This window comes from Nannobrachium achirus (genome assembly GCF_963921795.1).
Source record: "Nannobrachium achirus genome assembly, chromosome: 18".
NCBI classification, from domain to species: Eukaryota; Metazoa; Chordata; class Actinopteri; order Myctophiformes; family Myctophidae; genus Nannobrachium; species Nannobrachium achirus.
Window position 1 is genome coordinate 49195157 of NC_137825.1, and position 13491 is coordinate 49208647.

A 13491-nucleotide genomic window follows, 5' to 3' on the forward strand; every position below is an offset into this window, starting at 1 on the left:
TCTTTCCATAGAAACAAAGGTTGTAAGGTCATGATTCACTGCCATCCTGGATGGCTTGGTTCTAGGCTTAACATAATTGTTATAAATATTTTTGTAAAAGTCTATGGGGAAAATGAATGTCAATTTTTAAGTGGCACCAGTAAACCACCTCCGCTGCGATGCTCTATAGTTAAAGCATAAAATAATAATACGCAATAATGTGTACCCGGGTCTAAATGGGTTTAAGCCATTGTAGTTCCAGCAGGAATGGAGCGGAAAATGGGCCATTATCCCCACATAATCACCCTGGATGCCACCCAGTGACTGCGTGTGCCGCCACAGTGTGAGCTACGTCAGTCCCTGGTCCATTTAATATCCCTGGACCGACTCCGGGAAACACCACAAAGGGGCCTCGCGTCTAGGAGGACGTCATCAAAACATGTTTTTGAATTGAGCGTGAAGCGCACAATCACTGGAAGAGCCGTAATAGCTTGTTGCATCACTGCGTGACATAAGTTGTTGTTGTTGCCCATGGGTGTCGCACCAAATTCTGGGTCCCTGGGTACAAGGATTGACTGCGGGGACCCCCATGAATGTTCTTCATAGGGGGAGGAGGGGGTTTAACCCATTTAGACTGGGAGCGCATTATTACGTGTTATTTTGTGCTTTAGCTATTGACAAATAGCAGATCTACAAGCTCGCTTTTTTGAAAAAAATCCTGAAAATGTGTGCAAGTCTTCGAATGTTTCAAATCCTTCCAGGGTTTTTTTTTTTGGAAATCCTATGTTTCTCATCTCAAAATATTTAGTTCCAGGGACCCCCCCCCCCCCCCCCCCCCCCCAATGATAAAAAAATCATTTATTCAAAGATTTGCACACATTTTCACAACTTTTCGAGTGCCGCGCTGCAAGCTTGTAGATCTGCTATTTTTCAAAAGCTAAATAATTAAGGCCCCCTCCACCTTGGGCCCTATAGTAACCCAGTCCCACTTTTCCCCCCCTTGTGACGCCCCTGGTTGTTGTTGCATTATGTAAGGTGTTCCGGCACGGGGATAGATCGCCCATCGAGTCGTATCCGAGGGATCCTCATGGAGAAGAAGTGTGGGCTCAAGGATTTGGACAGCTGACCGAGGTACTGCCCCCCCCCCCCCCCCCTGTAGTTGTTCTAGACTAGAGAAGTGGTTTTCAAACATTTTTTTGGATTGCAATATTCATGTCAAAGTTTCAAGGCACATTCATTGCGGAAATAGCAAATTGACAGACTTGTAGATCCACAATTGTAGCTATTTTTTTTTTAGAAAATGTGTGTGAAAAAATAATAATAATAATAATATTACATAATAATAATAATAATACATCTTTGCCCATAATGACATCCTCAGAATAGGGACACCAGATTGAAAATGGTTCAGATTTTGTTTACTGTTTGGGAACGACTGGTATCTAAGTCCTATTAAAGGGGGCCTGTCACCTAAGGGTTACTGTCACTTTAAGAATCATCTTAAAAAAACAAGTTCATATTTTTATGATGTCACTGTGGGGATGCGCAATTATAAGCCAATCAAATTAATTGTCTGTATAGCCTGACTGTATGACTACTTACTGTTCTGGTCAGCTGTTGTTGGGGGGCGAGGGGCAGGTTACACTGTGACATGAGCTTCAGACTGTTTCAGACCGTTTTCAGAGAAGCTCATGTCACAGTGTAATCTGCCCCTCAACCCCTTTAGGTGACAGTAACCCTTTAACTAGGGTCTCTAGATTAAAAGTCCACCAATAAAAGGCACTTTGTGCCTGAACGTCAAGTATAGCCTTTAGATGGAATTCACAGTTTGTCATTTCTTTGATGGATGTTACAGCATAAAACAAAGCGACTCACAGCATCAGCATGCCAGAAGGCCTTAAGGCACAGGGATTATTTTCTTGGCTAAGCTGCTGTTTTCTTGTGCAAGTTAAAAATCAAACACCTCCCTCTCGGGCTGTAAGATCTCCCATCCCTGCGTCACTATTCTGTCAATCTACCTCGCTTCTATCCTCGCTAACTCCTTCAATCACTGTCACGTTTGCCCCCCCCCCGTGAACCTTGATAGACCTCGTGTGCACTGCACTAGGGGTGGGACGATTATGAACATTTCTTGTCAAGTTTATTGTGACCCAAATAATTGCCATTTACGATTTCATCGCGATAATCAAAATATCCCGACATCCATTATTCTGGGGCGGAACGTTTAGATCTACAAGCTCACAACGTGTCTCAACATGACGAGGTTTTGAGCTTGTAGATCAGCTATTTTTGGCAAAGAGATTTGGTACAGATTTTCTTTTAAAAGACTGTATCAAGTAGGCCTATGTTACTTACCCAATTTTTATATTAGACGGTGTAAGTGGTACCAGATATGCAGCTCGGCAAACAAACGTGAATTGATCCTTGACGGAGGACACTTTCACGATAAATGTAATTCTGCCCCAATGCCATTATCGAGTGTTTTATATCACAATAAACGCTAATAACAATTACTGTCCCAAGATCCCTAGTGTCTTGTACCCACTAATACTAATGGTTCTCCGATTTTTTATTTGCAAGGACCACCATAACTCTGAGAGTGTACACATGGAACCAAATGGACCGTACCCTATATGGGTCCATTTGGTTCCATGTGTACACTCTCAGAGTTACAGACCAGGGTCATTCAGGGTATGTTCGTGACAAATATTAAATGTTGGCAAAAATGTCACCACAAGCCAACATGGTTGATGACCCCTGTCTGGACCAAATAATTACATGGCAAAACACTAAGATTTGAAAGATAATATATAAAAAGAAATATATATATATATATATTTTTTAAAACCTTTAAAGAAAAAAATATACATTATAAGACACCCCAAGGACGAGAATCGACCGCCAGGGCGCGCGTTATTGCCCTATTACACTATAGCTCAGGGGTAGAGAAACCATTAGAGCACGAAGGGTTCCCGAAAGGGTTCCCAGTTCGAATCCGGGTTCCCCCTGAGTTAATGTCGAAGGGTCCTTGGGCAATACTCTGAACCCCTAATTGCTCCCGGTGAGCAGGTTGGTGCCTTGCATGGTTTCCTCCGCCACCGGTGTATGAATGTGTGCGTGAATGGGTGAATGTAATGCACAATCTCTGTAAAGCGCTTTGGATAAAAGCGCTATATAAATGCACCATTTACCATTTTATTACAGTTATTAATACAATTTTGACTCTGCAGCCACTGGGGGCTGGGAATTACAGCTGGGTGCTTGTGCGTCCCCACACCTACGCTGACTATGACACAATATACCAGTAAGACGCCTAAGGGCGAGGTCGCGCCATGTCTTGGCCGTCTGGCCAAAGGGATTTGGTTCCCCTGGTGCTAGTGATTATATATTGGCATTCACAGATATGGGCTTAACTTAATGTGGAATAGGCAGTGTTGTGAGCAGCAGTGTTGATTTTGTCGACTAAAACTATGACGAATTTTTTTTGTCGACTGCGTTTTTTTCACTGACGAAAACGAAATAAAAACAAAATAAAGACTAAGCTGTGATGACTAAAACTAAGACTAAATATATTGACAATTTCGTCCAAATTTTTTTTTGGTTGCTCTCCTATGTTGCGTGCTGAAAATAGCCGATCTACAAGCTCACAACGCGTCGCGCTGCGACGCGTTGTGAGCTTGTAGATCTGCTATTTTCAGCAACCAAGTGTAAAATCAGTCATTACGATGCCATCATGGCCTGCCAAAAATACATTTCAGTTGACTAAATCAACTGTGGATTTAGTCGCCTAAAATCTGAATGATCAACTAAAACTAGACTAAAACGAAAAGTTTTCAGGTGACTAAATGGTGACTAAAACTAAAATACATTTTATTCAAAAGACTATGACTAAAAACTAAATCAAAATTTGCTGTCAAAAACAACACTGGTGAGCAGAGTATAACCAGTCCGTCCTTCCTTGTTCTCCCCAGCTGGGCATGAGGCAGCAGCACGACCTGGGCAGGTTCCTGAGGAGACGCTACGGCAACATCCTCAGTCAGGAGTACAACAACAAAGAGGTAGGTGGTGGAAACAGTCAGTAGTGCTGTCACCTCACAGCTAGAAGGTCCTGGGTTCGATTCCCGCCGGGGGACGCTGTGGGCGCTGGAGGTGTGTTCTCTCCTCCGCGTCATCAGTGCCCATACCCTAGTTGGGGTTGGTGAAAGGGCCTTTATGTGTGGAGTTTGCATGTTCTCCCTGTGTACTCCTAGGGTAGATACCCTCACACAAAACATGCAGTAATCCTGGTCTCTATACTGCCTCCCCCTGGCCAGAAACTGCTTGGAATAACGTGTTCCTTCCACGAGCGACGTCCTACCGGGGAAACTCCCCCCTGTCAGGTGAAAAGAAGCAACTTGGACTCCTCATGCATAGAAGGAAGCATGAGGTCAGTCCGTTGCTCTCCCCAGGTTGGCAGAGGGAGTGCAGCGACCAGGATTACATTAGATAATTGACACCGGGTGAGAAAATGGGGTACAAACACACAGGTAGAGACGTTCATATCAGCAATATACATAATCGTCGTTGTCGGGTGGAAACCTTGTATGTCCAAAACCGTTTGTTTTGTATTTATCATTTTAAAAATGAGTTAAACTAGTGAAAACAGCCGATCTACAAGCACACAACGCCTCGCACTGTAGATCTGCTGTTTTCACTACTTTTGTGCGACGACCTTGTACGATGAAGCAGGACTTTGTTTTGCGAAAAAATGTACAAATTTGAAACTTGGAGATACGAGGTTTCTGCCCGACAGTGACGATATACAGAATTAGCCTGATAAATCAGTCCGCACATTACCACCCCCTGTTGGTGGGTGGTGTGTAGTGTGGACTGACCCCGGAGATTATTTATTTTATTTCAGCTCGCCCGAGGAGCGGGCGAATTGAATGGGCCAATCAGGGCTTTAGTTTTGGGGCACGTGGTAGGCTGGTCCGGTCCCATTTCACAAGGGTTCAAAATGCATAGATCTTTTGAAAATAGCAGATCTACAAGCTCACAACACGTAGATGCTTCTGCTATTCTCAAATAGCTGAAGTCCATAGGGAGGAAGTGATTAATGTTTTGTAATAATAATCCAAATCTAACGTAACTAGTATAGCTAAAAATGTAAAATAATTGTAGTGGAGTAAAAGGTACAATATAATAGTTCCTTTCCAGCACTGATGACCCCCATGTGTGCATGACATCATGTATGTGTGCCTGGGAATGCATGTGTACTGTATGCACGTGCAGCTGCGCTTTCGCCTGAGCCTGCATGTTTGTGTGCATTGTGTGTGACGTATATGCGCGAGGTTCTTTCTTAGCTGAGCTATAGAATGTATGGCTATGAGTGGATGTATATTATATCGTTTCTGTCGTGCAGCTAGAAACCTCATAACTCCATATTTAAACTTTTTGAATGCCGTCATTTAATGCACTAGGTACTAGGTTGGGAGCTTGGTATATCTGCTATTCTTTAAATGTTTTTAAAAATGCCAATAACAAAAAAGGAATGGTTTTGGACATAGCTCGACATAGACAACAATTATGTTGTCTATGTTGGGTGGAAACCTCGTATCTCCAAGTTTCAAAGGTGTACGTTCTTTCACAAAGCAAAGCCCTGCTTCATCGTACAAGGCCGTCGCACACAAGTAGTGAAAACAGCAGATCTACAAGCACACAACGCCTTGCACCGCGAGGCGTTGTGTGCTTGTAGATCGGCTGTTTTCACTAGTTCAAATCATTTTTTAAATGAAAAAAGCAAAACAAACGGTTTTGGACATACAAGGTTTTCACCCTACAACGACGATGATGTACTCTAATAGGTGTGCGTCGTTCTAAAATCTACAGCGCCCTAACAGTACATACAGTAAGTCTTCCCTCCTCCCTCTCTAACATGCGTAACGTCTCATGTGTGTTCACGTGTGTGGCCAGTTTGCGGTCTTAGTAATGGCTGTAAACACATAGGTTAATGAACGTGACTCATGTTGATGATATCGCCTCCGTCGGCCTCGCTTGTAATGTGAAGTAACACGCGGGCTAATCTGGCCCCTGGGGCCTCCTCGATCCTTTCTACAGTGTGGAGTAGGGTCTGCGTGTGCACGGTCGGGCTCGGTGCGCCCCGGGGCAAACATGCATGCTCAGCCCATACTGTCATTATGAAGATGAGATTTTCTCTCCTTCTATTCCTGTCTGCCCGCTTTCTCCACTCCAGTGTTTTTTTTTTTTTTTACCCCCTTTTTCTTCACCAGTGGCGTCGGTTCAGAAAAAGATAAGGTATGGCAACGCGCGTGCAAGACACCAGTCATGTTGCCATACCTTAGCAACAGGCATGATACATTTATTTTAAGAAGTACATTCTATTTGTCCCCCCTTTTCTACGGTTTCTTGGGCTGGATATGGCAGCCTGGCTGGAACGGTTGTTCAAGTGCAGCTAAACTTGGCATGTTTAGTAAACATACCACAACAATTAACAATAATGCATTGCACCTGTGCAGCTGACCTGCGGAACCTGGGAATATACCATTTTGTCAAGATGGGGAGAATACAAGTGTGGAGAATATAATTATAATACCTTGTTAACTCATTCTGGGCGATGCCCGTAGAAACCGTAGATTTCCCGCTGTACCGCGGTGCCATGCCCGTCGAACCCGGAAGTTTAATTAGCTTTAATCATTATGAAAGGATTAAAAGTATTATCGCAGATTTTCGCTGATTCTGGCTCTTTAGGCCCGCCCCCCTAACTGTATCCGGTCATTTCCGGTCTGGACCGGATCTAGCTTTCCGTATCCGGTCTGAGCCTGGGCCATAGTCCCGCCTCCGTTGGTTTACAGTGTAACAGAGGAGAAAGCTACTCGGCGATGGAACACTCGTTTTTCAATCGGATTTTTGCGTTTGGAAACTTTGATCCAGTCTCTACACGCCTGGATTATCACATATCGTGCGTTTTGTGCGCGAACGTGTCCACTTGTTACCATAGCGCACAGTTGGCTTTTTTCAATGCTTTTTCATGTAAACACTGGCGGATAAGCAGGGATACAGCGTGGCAACGGATATGTCTATTTCAATGGGGTTTTTTTTATTCGAAAGCTTGTCACCGAGTCTACAGTCTACTAGATGAGTCGCGCACAGATTGTGCACAATGCGTGCGCGTGCCCACGTTAAAAGGTAAGGACAATTTGGCAGCTGCTTACTAGAGCTATGTTTAAAATGGCAGCAAAATAATATTGTTAAAGAGACCATTTTGTAAAATTTTGCATTTGTAGTTATTTTACGGTAATTTAACAACATAATAACCGGAACAGATGGACAAAGAGACATTCATGGATTTATATTTAAAAGTAACTTTTATTTGCCCCACTGGACCCAGGGTATGGCAGCTGCATATACCCCTGCCATACCCAATTGACGCCCCTGTTCTTCACCCTCTGCTGCAGTCTACCTCTCCTCGAGTCTCTTCGAATGTGTCTGTTCCTAATCTCTCTCTCTCTCTCTCTCTCTCTCTCTCTCTCTCTCTTTCTCTCTCTCTCTCTCTCTCTCTCTCTCTCTCCCTCTCTCTCGCAAGTCACTTAAATAACATGCAATTACCACCGGAATAACAACGTCCCTAAATGGCTGTCACTGGCAATTTGTCGTCAGAGCAGCCAGGCCGCAGTCAGACTTGTGCCTGCGAATTTTTACCTGGGCTGCATGCAGGGGCGTCACACCAAATTCTGGGCCCTGGGTACAAGGATTCACTGCGGGCCCCCCATGAATGTTAACTATTGAAAAATAGCAGATATACAAGCTCACAGTGCGGCACCGAGTGCCGCGCTGTGAGCTTGTAGATCTGCTATTTTTGAAAAATCGTGAAAATATGTGCAAGAAACCTATATGTCAAGGACCCCCAAGATGATATGTATTTGGCCACGGACCCTGCAAAATATTTAGTTCCAGGGACCCCCAGAAGCCAAATTTTTGAGTTAGAAATGTTCGCTTAAAAAAATACATATATTCAAAGACTTTCACACATTTTCACAACTTTTCAAAAATAGCAGATCTACAAGCTCGCAGCGCGGCACTCGGTGCCGCGCTGTGAGCTTGTATATCTGCTATTTTTTCAATAGATAAAGTTACTAGGGCCCCTCCACCTTGGGCCCCAGTAACTCAGTCCCACTTTCCTACCCCTTATGACGCCCCTGGGCTGCATGCACACACCGCCGCCGCCATGTCGGCTCCAATTTAGAAAGAAGGGGGGGAAAAAAAGAGAGAGAACATTTTTCAGCGTCACATCACAAATCCCTACCTTATCACCGGTGATTTACGGCGCACAAAAAAAAAACTGACACGGGGGGAGGGGGAGGGAGGAGGGGGGGGGGGGGGTTTGACAGAGAGATATACAGTAGACAAGCGGAGGCTGATGTCAGAAAAGATCACAGCGAGACGGATCTCTCTCTCATCCATTCGGGTTTGCTCCGCAGACGCCTCATGTTGCGCGGAGCAGCCCGCCGAGCACCTTAGTTGACTCGAAAGATAAATGCCCCTTACCTGTGATACATTGGCGCGTTGGCACTGGCTCCATTTATTTGGAGCCTTTTCGCAAGAGCCTCCTCAGCAGCGGTGGAAAAAAGTACTCGGATCTACAAGCTCACAATGCGTTGCATCGCGCTTGTTAGATCGGCTATTTTCAAATGTATACAGATATAGTGTACATTATGTATATAGTTGCGACCGAAGGTCGCAGTTTACCATGAGAAACACACAGCTTGTCTCCGTGTGTGTACACATTTTTACAGTCTATGGGTTGGTTCCCTTGACACATCACTGACATCACAGGTCATATCACCAATGTAAAAGTCCATATATGGTTATCCCCCAGAATCCCTTTTATGCCCATATATGAAGATCCCTGATGTCATCGATATATATATATATCACTGACCAGATGGCCAAGACATGGCCATATCTGTGTGGCTGGTTCAGATAGGGATCGTATGGGCATAACATATATTGTATGTTGTGATGTCATGGGAACCACTCTAACAGAATCCCTTTTATGCCCATGTATGGAGATCCCTGATGTAATCAATATTAAGCCCATATCTAACAGGACTTCATATGGGAATGCCCATGTACAGTATGGAGGAAGACAGCCCATATCTGTGCGGCTGGTTCAGACAAGGATCTCCATGAATGGGCATAAATGGGATGTACTATATACAGTACATGGATCACCATATATGGGTAACTGGTCCGATATACATCACTGTCCAGATGGCCAAGGGCGAGGTCACATGTCGCCCTGAGGCGTCTTACTAGTATATAGGGTGTATATGTGGCGGAGAGAGTCGCAGCCCCAGCCTGAAGCCTCAAAAGTCTAGTATCTGCCCTCGTTCCATAGGGGTATCCCTTTGAGGTAATGGTTAAGATATTGGACTTTCACACGGGAGACCCGGGTTCGAAGCCGGGTGGGGAGGTTTGGATCAACTCCTTTACATATACTATATAGGTATCTATATAGTGGTTAATGTGTGTATTTTCCAATGGCCAGAAATGTATATACAGGGTTGAAGTGGTTAATGTAGGCATATGTTTTGTAATAATAATAATAATCTATGAAGTAACTAGTACGTTTTCAAATAAATGTAGTTGAGCAAAATTTGGATCCGAGATGTAGTGGAGTAGAAGCAAAAGTGTTGGAAATTGAAAATACTCAAGTAAAATACAAATACCTCAAAACTGTACAGTACTCAATAAATGTTCTTGGTTACTTTACACCACTGCTCCTCCTCAGACAACACGTCTAAAGCAGTGGTTCTCAACCTTTTCAGGCCGTGACCCCAAAATAATCATTTTTTAACTGGGGACCCCCTTCACCCTGACGAGCACTAAGAGTTGAGGCTTTACATTTTATATAACACGGTTCTATTGTGAAAATAGCAGATCTACATGCTCACAACGCCTCGCGTTGTGAGGCGTTGTACATCGTCTATGTCTATTTTCACAATTTCTGCCTCTAATATGTGACTGAGGCTGGAGAAATAGGCATTGATCTTTTTTCAGTTTTTTGCAGATCTTGAAAGTACAGAATATAAGCTTTCAAATGACGTGTCATTCATTGGATTCTGAAAATATTTGAACTGAAGAAGATATGCGTATTTGAATGTTGTTAAACCTCGAACCAAGAATCTGAGTAAAGGCCTCTCAAAGTGTGTCACACTACTGGCAGTCAGGTAAGGAGTGTGAAGAATGGATTGTTAACTCCAACCCTCACCCGCCCTAACCTATGGTGGTGTTGCAGCTGAAACCTGAGAACAACGGATCGGATCGGTGAATTTGCCTTTTGATCTAAACCACCGATTATCGCCGATCACGCTTTGATCGGCCCGATCCGATCCATTGCCGATTGATCGGTAACATCTCTAATGTTAATGTATGTCTCCACCCCCCAGAAGGGTGTAAGGAAACACAAAACAAACTCATTTAAGCTGTTTTATGATTCTAAAATGGTTATATTTTGCAATGAGAAGGTTCTAAAACATACATTCTAGAATCTAGATAATATGGAAAAAAAGGATAAACACCAAAAATCCAAAATCAAACCTATTTTGTTAATTTGATGGACTTCACTATTGCCTACTTATGGACTTTTTCTCCTGCCCCGGTCACATATTTGACAATTTGTGTTTAATTTGTCATTTTAGAGGTATTAAAAAGTCCATAAATTGTCACTTTAGAAATGTGCAGATACCCTAGACATGCTGGTTTGTTTACTGTTGAGTGAGAAAACATTGTTGCATCTGGGGACCCCCACACAGGTTGAGAACCACTGGTCTAAAGTAATCCTCTCTCCCCGAACCCCGGCACACAGGTCTACGTGCGGAGCACCGACTACGACCGCACGCTGATGAGCGCCCAGTCCTGCTTGGCGGGCATGTTCCCCCCCGGCACCAGGCGGCCGCCCCCCATAAACCCCCAGTTACTCTGGCGACCCATCCCGGTCCACACCGTCCCCCGATCTCAGGACAGGGTAAGGTCTATATAGGCCCGTCACAATTATTACATATAATCGTCTAATCGCAATTGTTTGACATGATCGCAATTGTTTTTGTCATTATCGTCATAATCGTTTCCATGTTGAAAAATGTTCATGTGTTTTCACACATTTTCAAAAATAGTGGATATAGCAGATCTACAAGCTCACAACGCGTCGCATCGCGCCGCGTTGTGAGCTTGTGGATCGGCTATTTCCACTATCAATGTTCTTTTTTAAGTATAAAGTTGTCAAATATGTCAGTAATTTCTTTGTATATTTTAGGTTATGTGTCATATCTACCATGTGCAACTTGAAAGCCTACAGGCCAAACAGAAATGTATTATCAACGACAAAAACACAATTAAATCTTTAATCGCAATTATTTGAGTGACAATTAATCGCCATGTAAAATGTCATAACCGTGACAGCCCTAGTAAGGTCTCTCTGCTCCACGCACGCAAACAGTATCTCTTTTATTTCCACGATATCCCACAATTCATGGGTTTCATTTGGAGTCCTACACTGGCCATGTTGATCGAGGACCAACACAGGTGTTTTCCGATGGGTGTAGAACAGGGGTCTTCAACGTTTTCAGGCCAAGGACCCCTTAGTTGAGAGAGAGATGAAGCAGGGACCCCCACAACCTGTTCATAGATTCCATATAGTTTCATTGTTTGACAGCCCAATCATCAGTGTATTTTGGATTCATGTCAATTTGTGTTTTCAGATATTTAACCACTTGAACTGTCAAACTTGACCTTTCACTCTGTACTTAGTGTGCTCTTTTTGCCCTCTACACCAAAGCTCTTTGCCAACAATAGCCAATCTACAAGCTCACAACGCCTCGCAGTGCGAGGCGTTGTGAGCTTGTAGATCGGCTATTTTTAGCTAAAGTTCTCAGAATATGGACGCTAGGGTTCAAGTGGTTAATATAAAAAAGGAGAAAAAAAAGTTTCTATCACTCAAAGATTTGGAGGACTCTGAGGGTCCCGGACCCCCTTTTGAAGACCCCTGGTGTAGAACATTAGTTCTATGCCAATCAGACAAATTGAAACCCCTGCGGTGGTCCTCAACATGGCCGTGTATAGGACTACGAATGAAAGCCATGAATATCACATTTTCTAAATGTTGACATCTTGAAGATATCCTATTATACTGCTGGTCAGGGGAGGGGTCATTTACCTTCTGTAGCTTAGCGTTATACTCAGAATTCGCCACGGCAATTTAGGCTGTAAAACTGAAGGCCTCGTAATGCATACTAGTAATAGTCGATGTTATAGAATGTGTATTGCATATTAGAAAGTGTCCTGTATTTGTATCGTATGTATGAATACCCCAATAATTGACATGAATGTGAATATGCCTTACCATAATGAATGCTACATGTGTAGATAATTCACAACACAGAATTAAAGTTGTGTGTTTATCAGAATTAGAGTTGTGTGTTTATCTTTATTTTTTTTAATTTTGTTGTCTGTCAAGCTGTTGAGGAATAGTCGATGTTATAGAACGTGTTGCATATTAGAAAGTGTCCTGTATTTGTATCGTATGTATGAATACCCCAATAATTGACATGAATGTGAATATGCCAATATCATAATGAATGCACATGTGTAGCTACATAATTCACAACACAGAATTAGAGTTGTGTGTTTATCAGAATTAGAGTTGTGTGTTTATCAGATTTTTTTTTTTTTTTTTGTTATCTGTCAAGCTGTTGAGGTCCCCGGGGAAGGACTGCCCCAGGTTCAGAGACCTGATGACTCAGACCTTTGACAGTGAACCCTACCAGAGGTTCATCAGGTCCAACCAGGTAAGAAGTAGGAGTGTGCGATATGGTGATAAACAGCAGTGGTGCAATTGTAGCACCCCACAGTTAGTATCAGCCATGAACCAGCGACAACAGCCCTGCTAATCGGGCTCAGCCCTATTAGCACGACTGGATGTGCGTTGGACTGGCGAGTGGGAGTCCCGGGTTCAATCCCCGCTTCCGCGTATCACTACATCTGGCGTTGTCGGCAGGATGAGGAGCGTGATGCCCTCGTGAGGAGGAACAGTGCCACGTCGTGTGCGGCGGTCTGCGGCGTGATGTGTGAAGCGCGAGGGCGCGCTCCAAAAGACCTGGGGGGTGAATGTAGCACCCCACAGTTAGTATCAGCCATGAACCAGCGACAACAGCCCTGCTCATCGGGCTCAGCCCTATTAGCACGACTGGATGTGCGTTGGACTGGCGAGTGGGAGTCCCGGGTTCAATCCCCGCTTCCGCGTATCACTACACAATGGTGATTCAATGTGTGATTCAACACCTACTATACAGGTATATTGATATGCATATAGGCTTGTTTCTTTGTTAACAGAACATATCGTCTTATTAAGAAGGGTTATGGTCCTGAGCCATATGTCACGCAGAATGTATCTAAGAGTCAAAGGTCGTTTTGTGCCCAATTACATTCAGGGACCGCATTGGCGTTGGAGACAGG

General features: G+C 43.8%; 1 protein-coding gene across 1 annotated transcript in view; it reads left to right on the forward strand.

Moving 5' to 3' along the window:
* Positions 1-13491, forward strand: part of LOC308303160 (testicular acid phosphatase homolog) — a gene marked incomplete at both ends in the record, with an annotated part of 47795 nt that overhangs the window by 18567 nt on the left and 15737 nt on the right. The window contains 4 exons of the mRNA XM_080747483.1: positions 1015-1110; positions 3951-4037; positions 10847-11005; positions 12726-12824. Of these exons, the coding sequence (XP_080603609.1) occupies positions 1015-1110; positions 3951-4037; positions 10847-11005; positions 12726-12824 (441 nt within the window). The remainder of the gene's footprint in view (positions 1-1014; positions 1111-3950; positions 4038-10846; positions 11006-12725; positions 12825-13491) is intronic.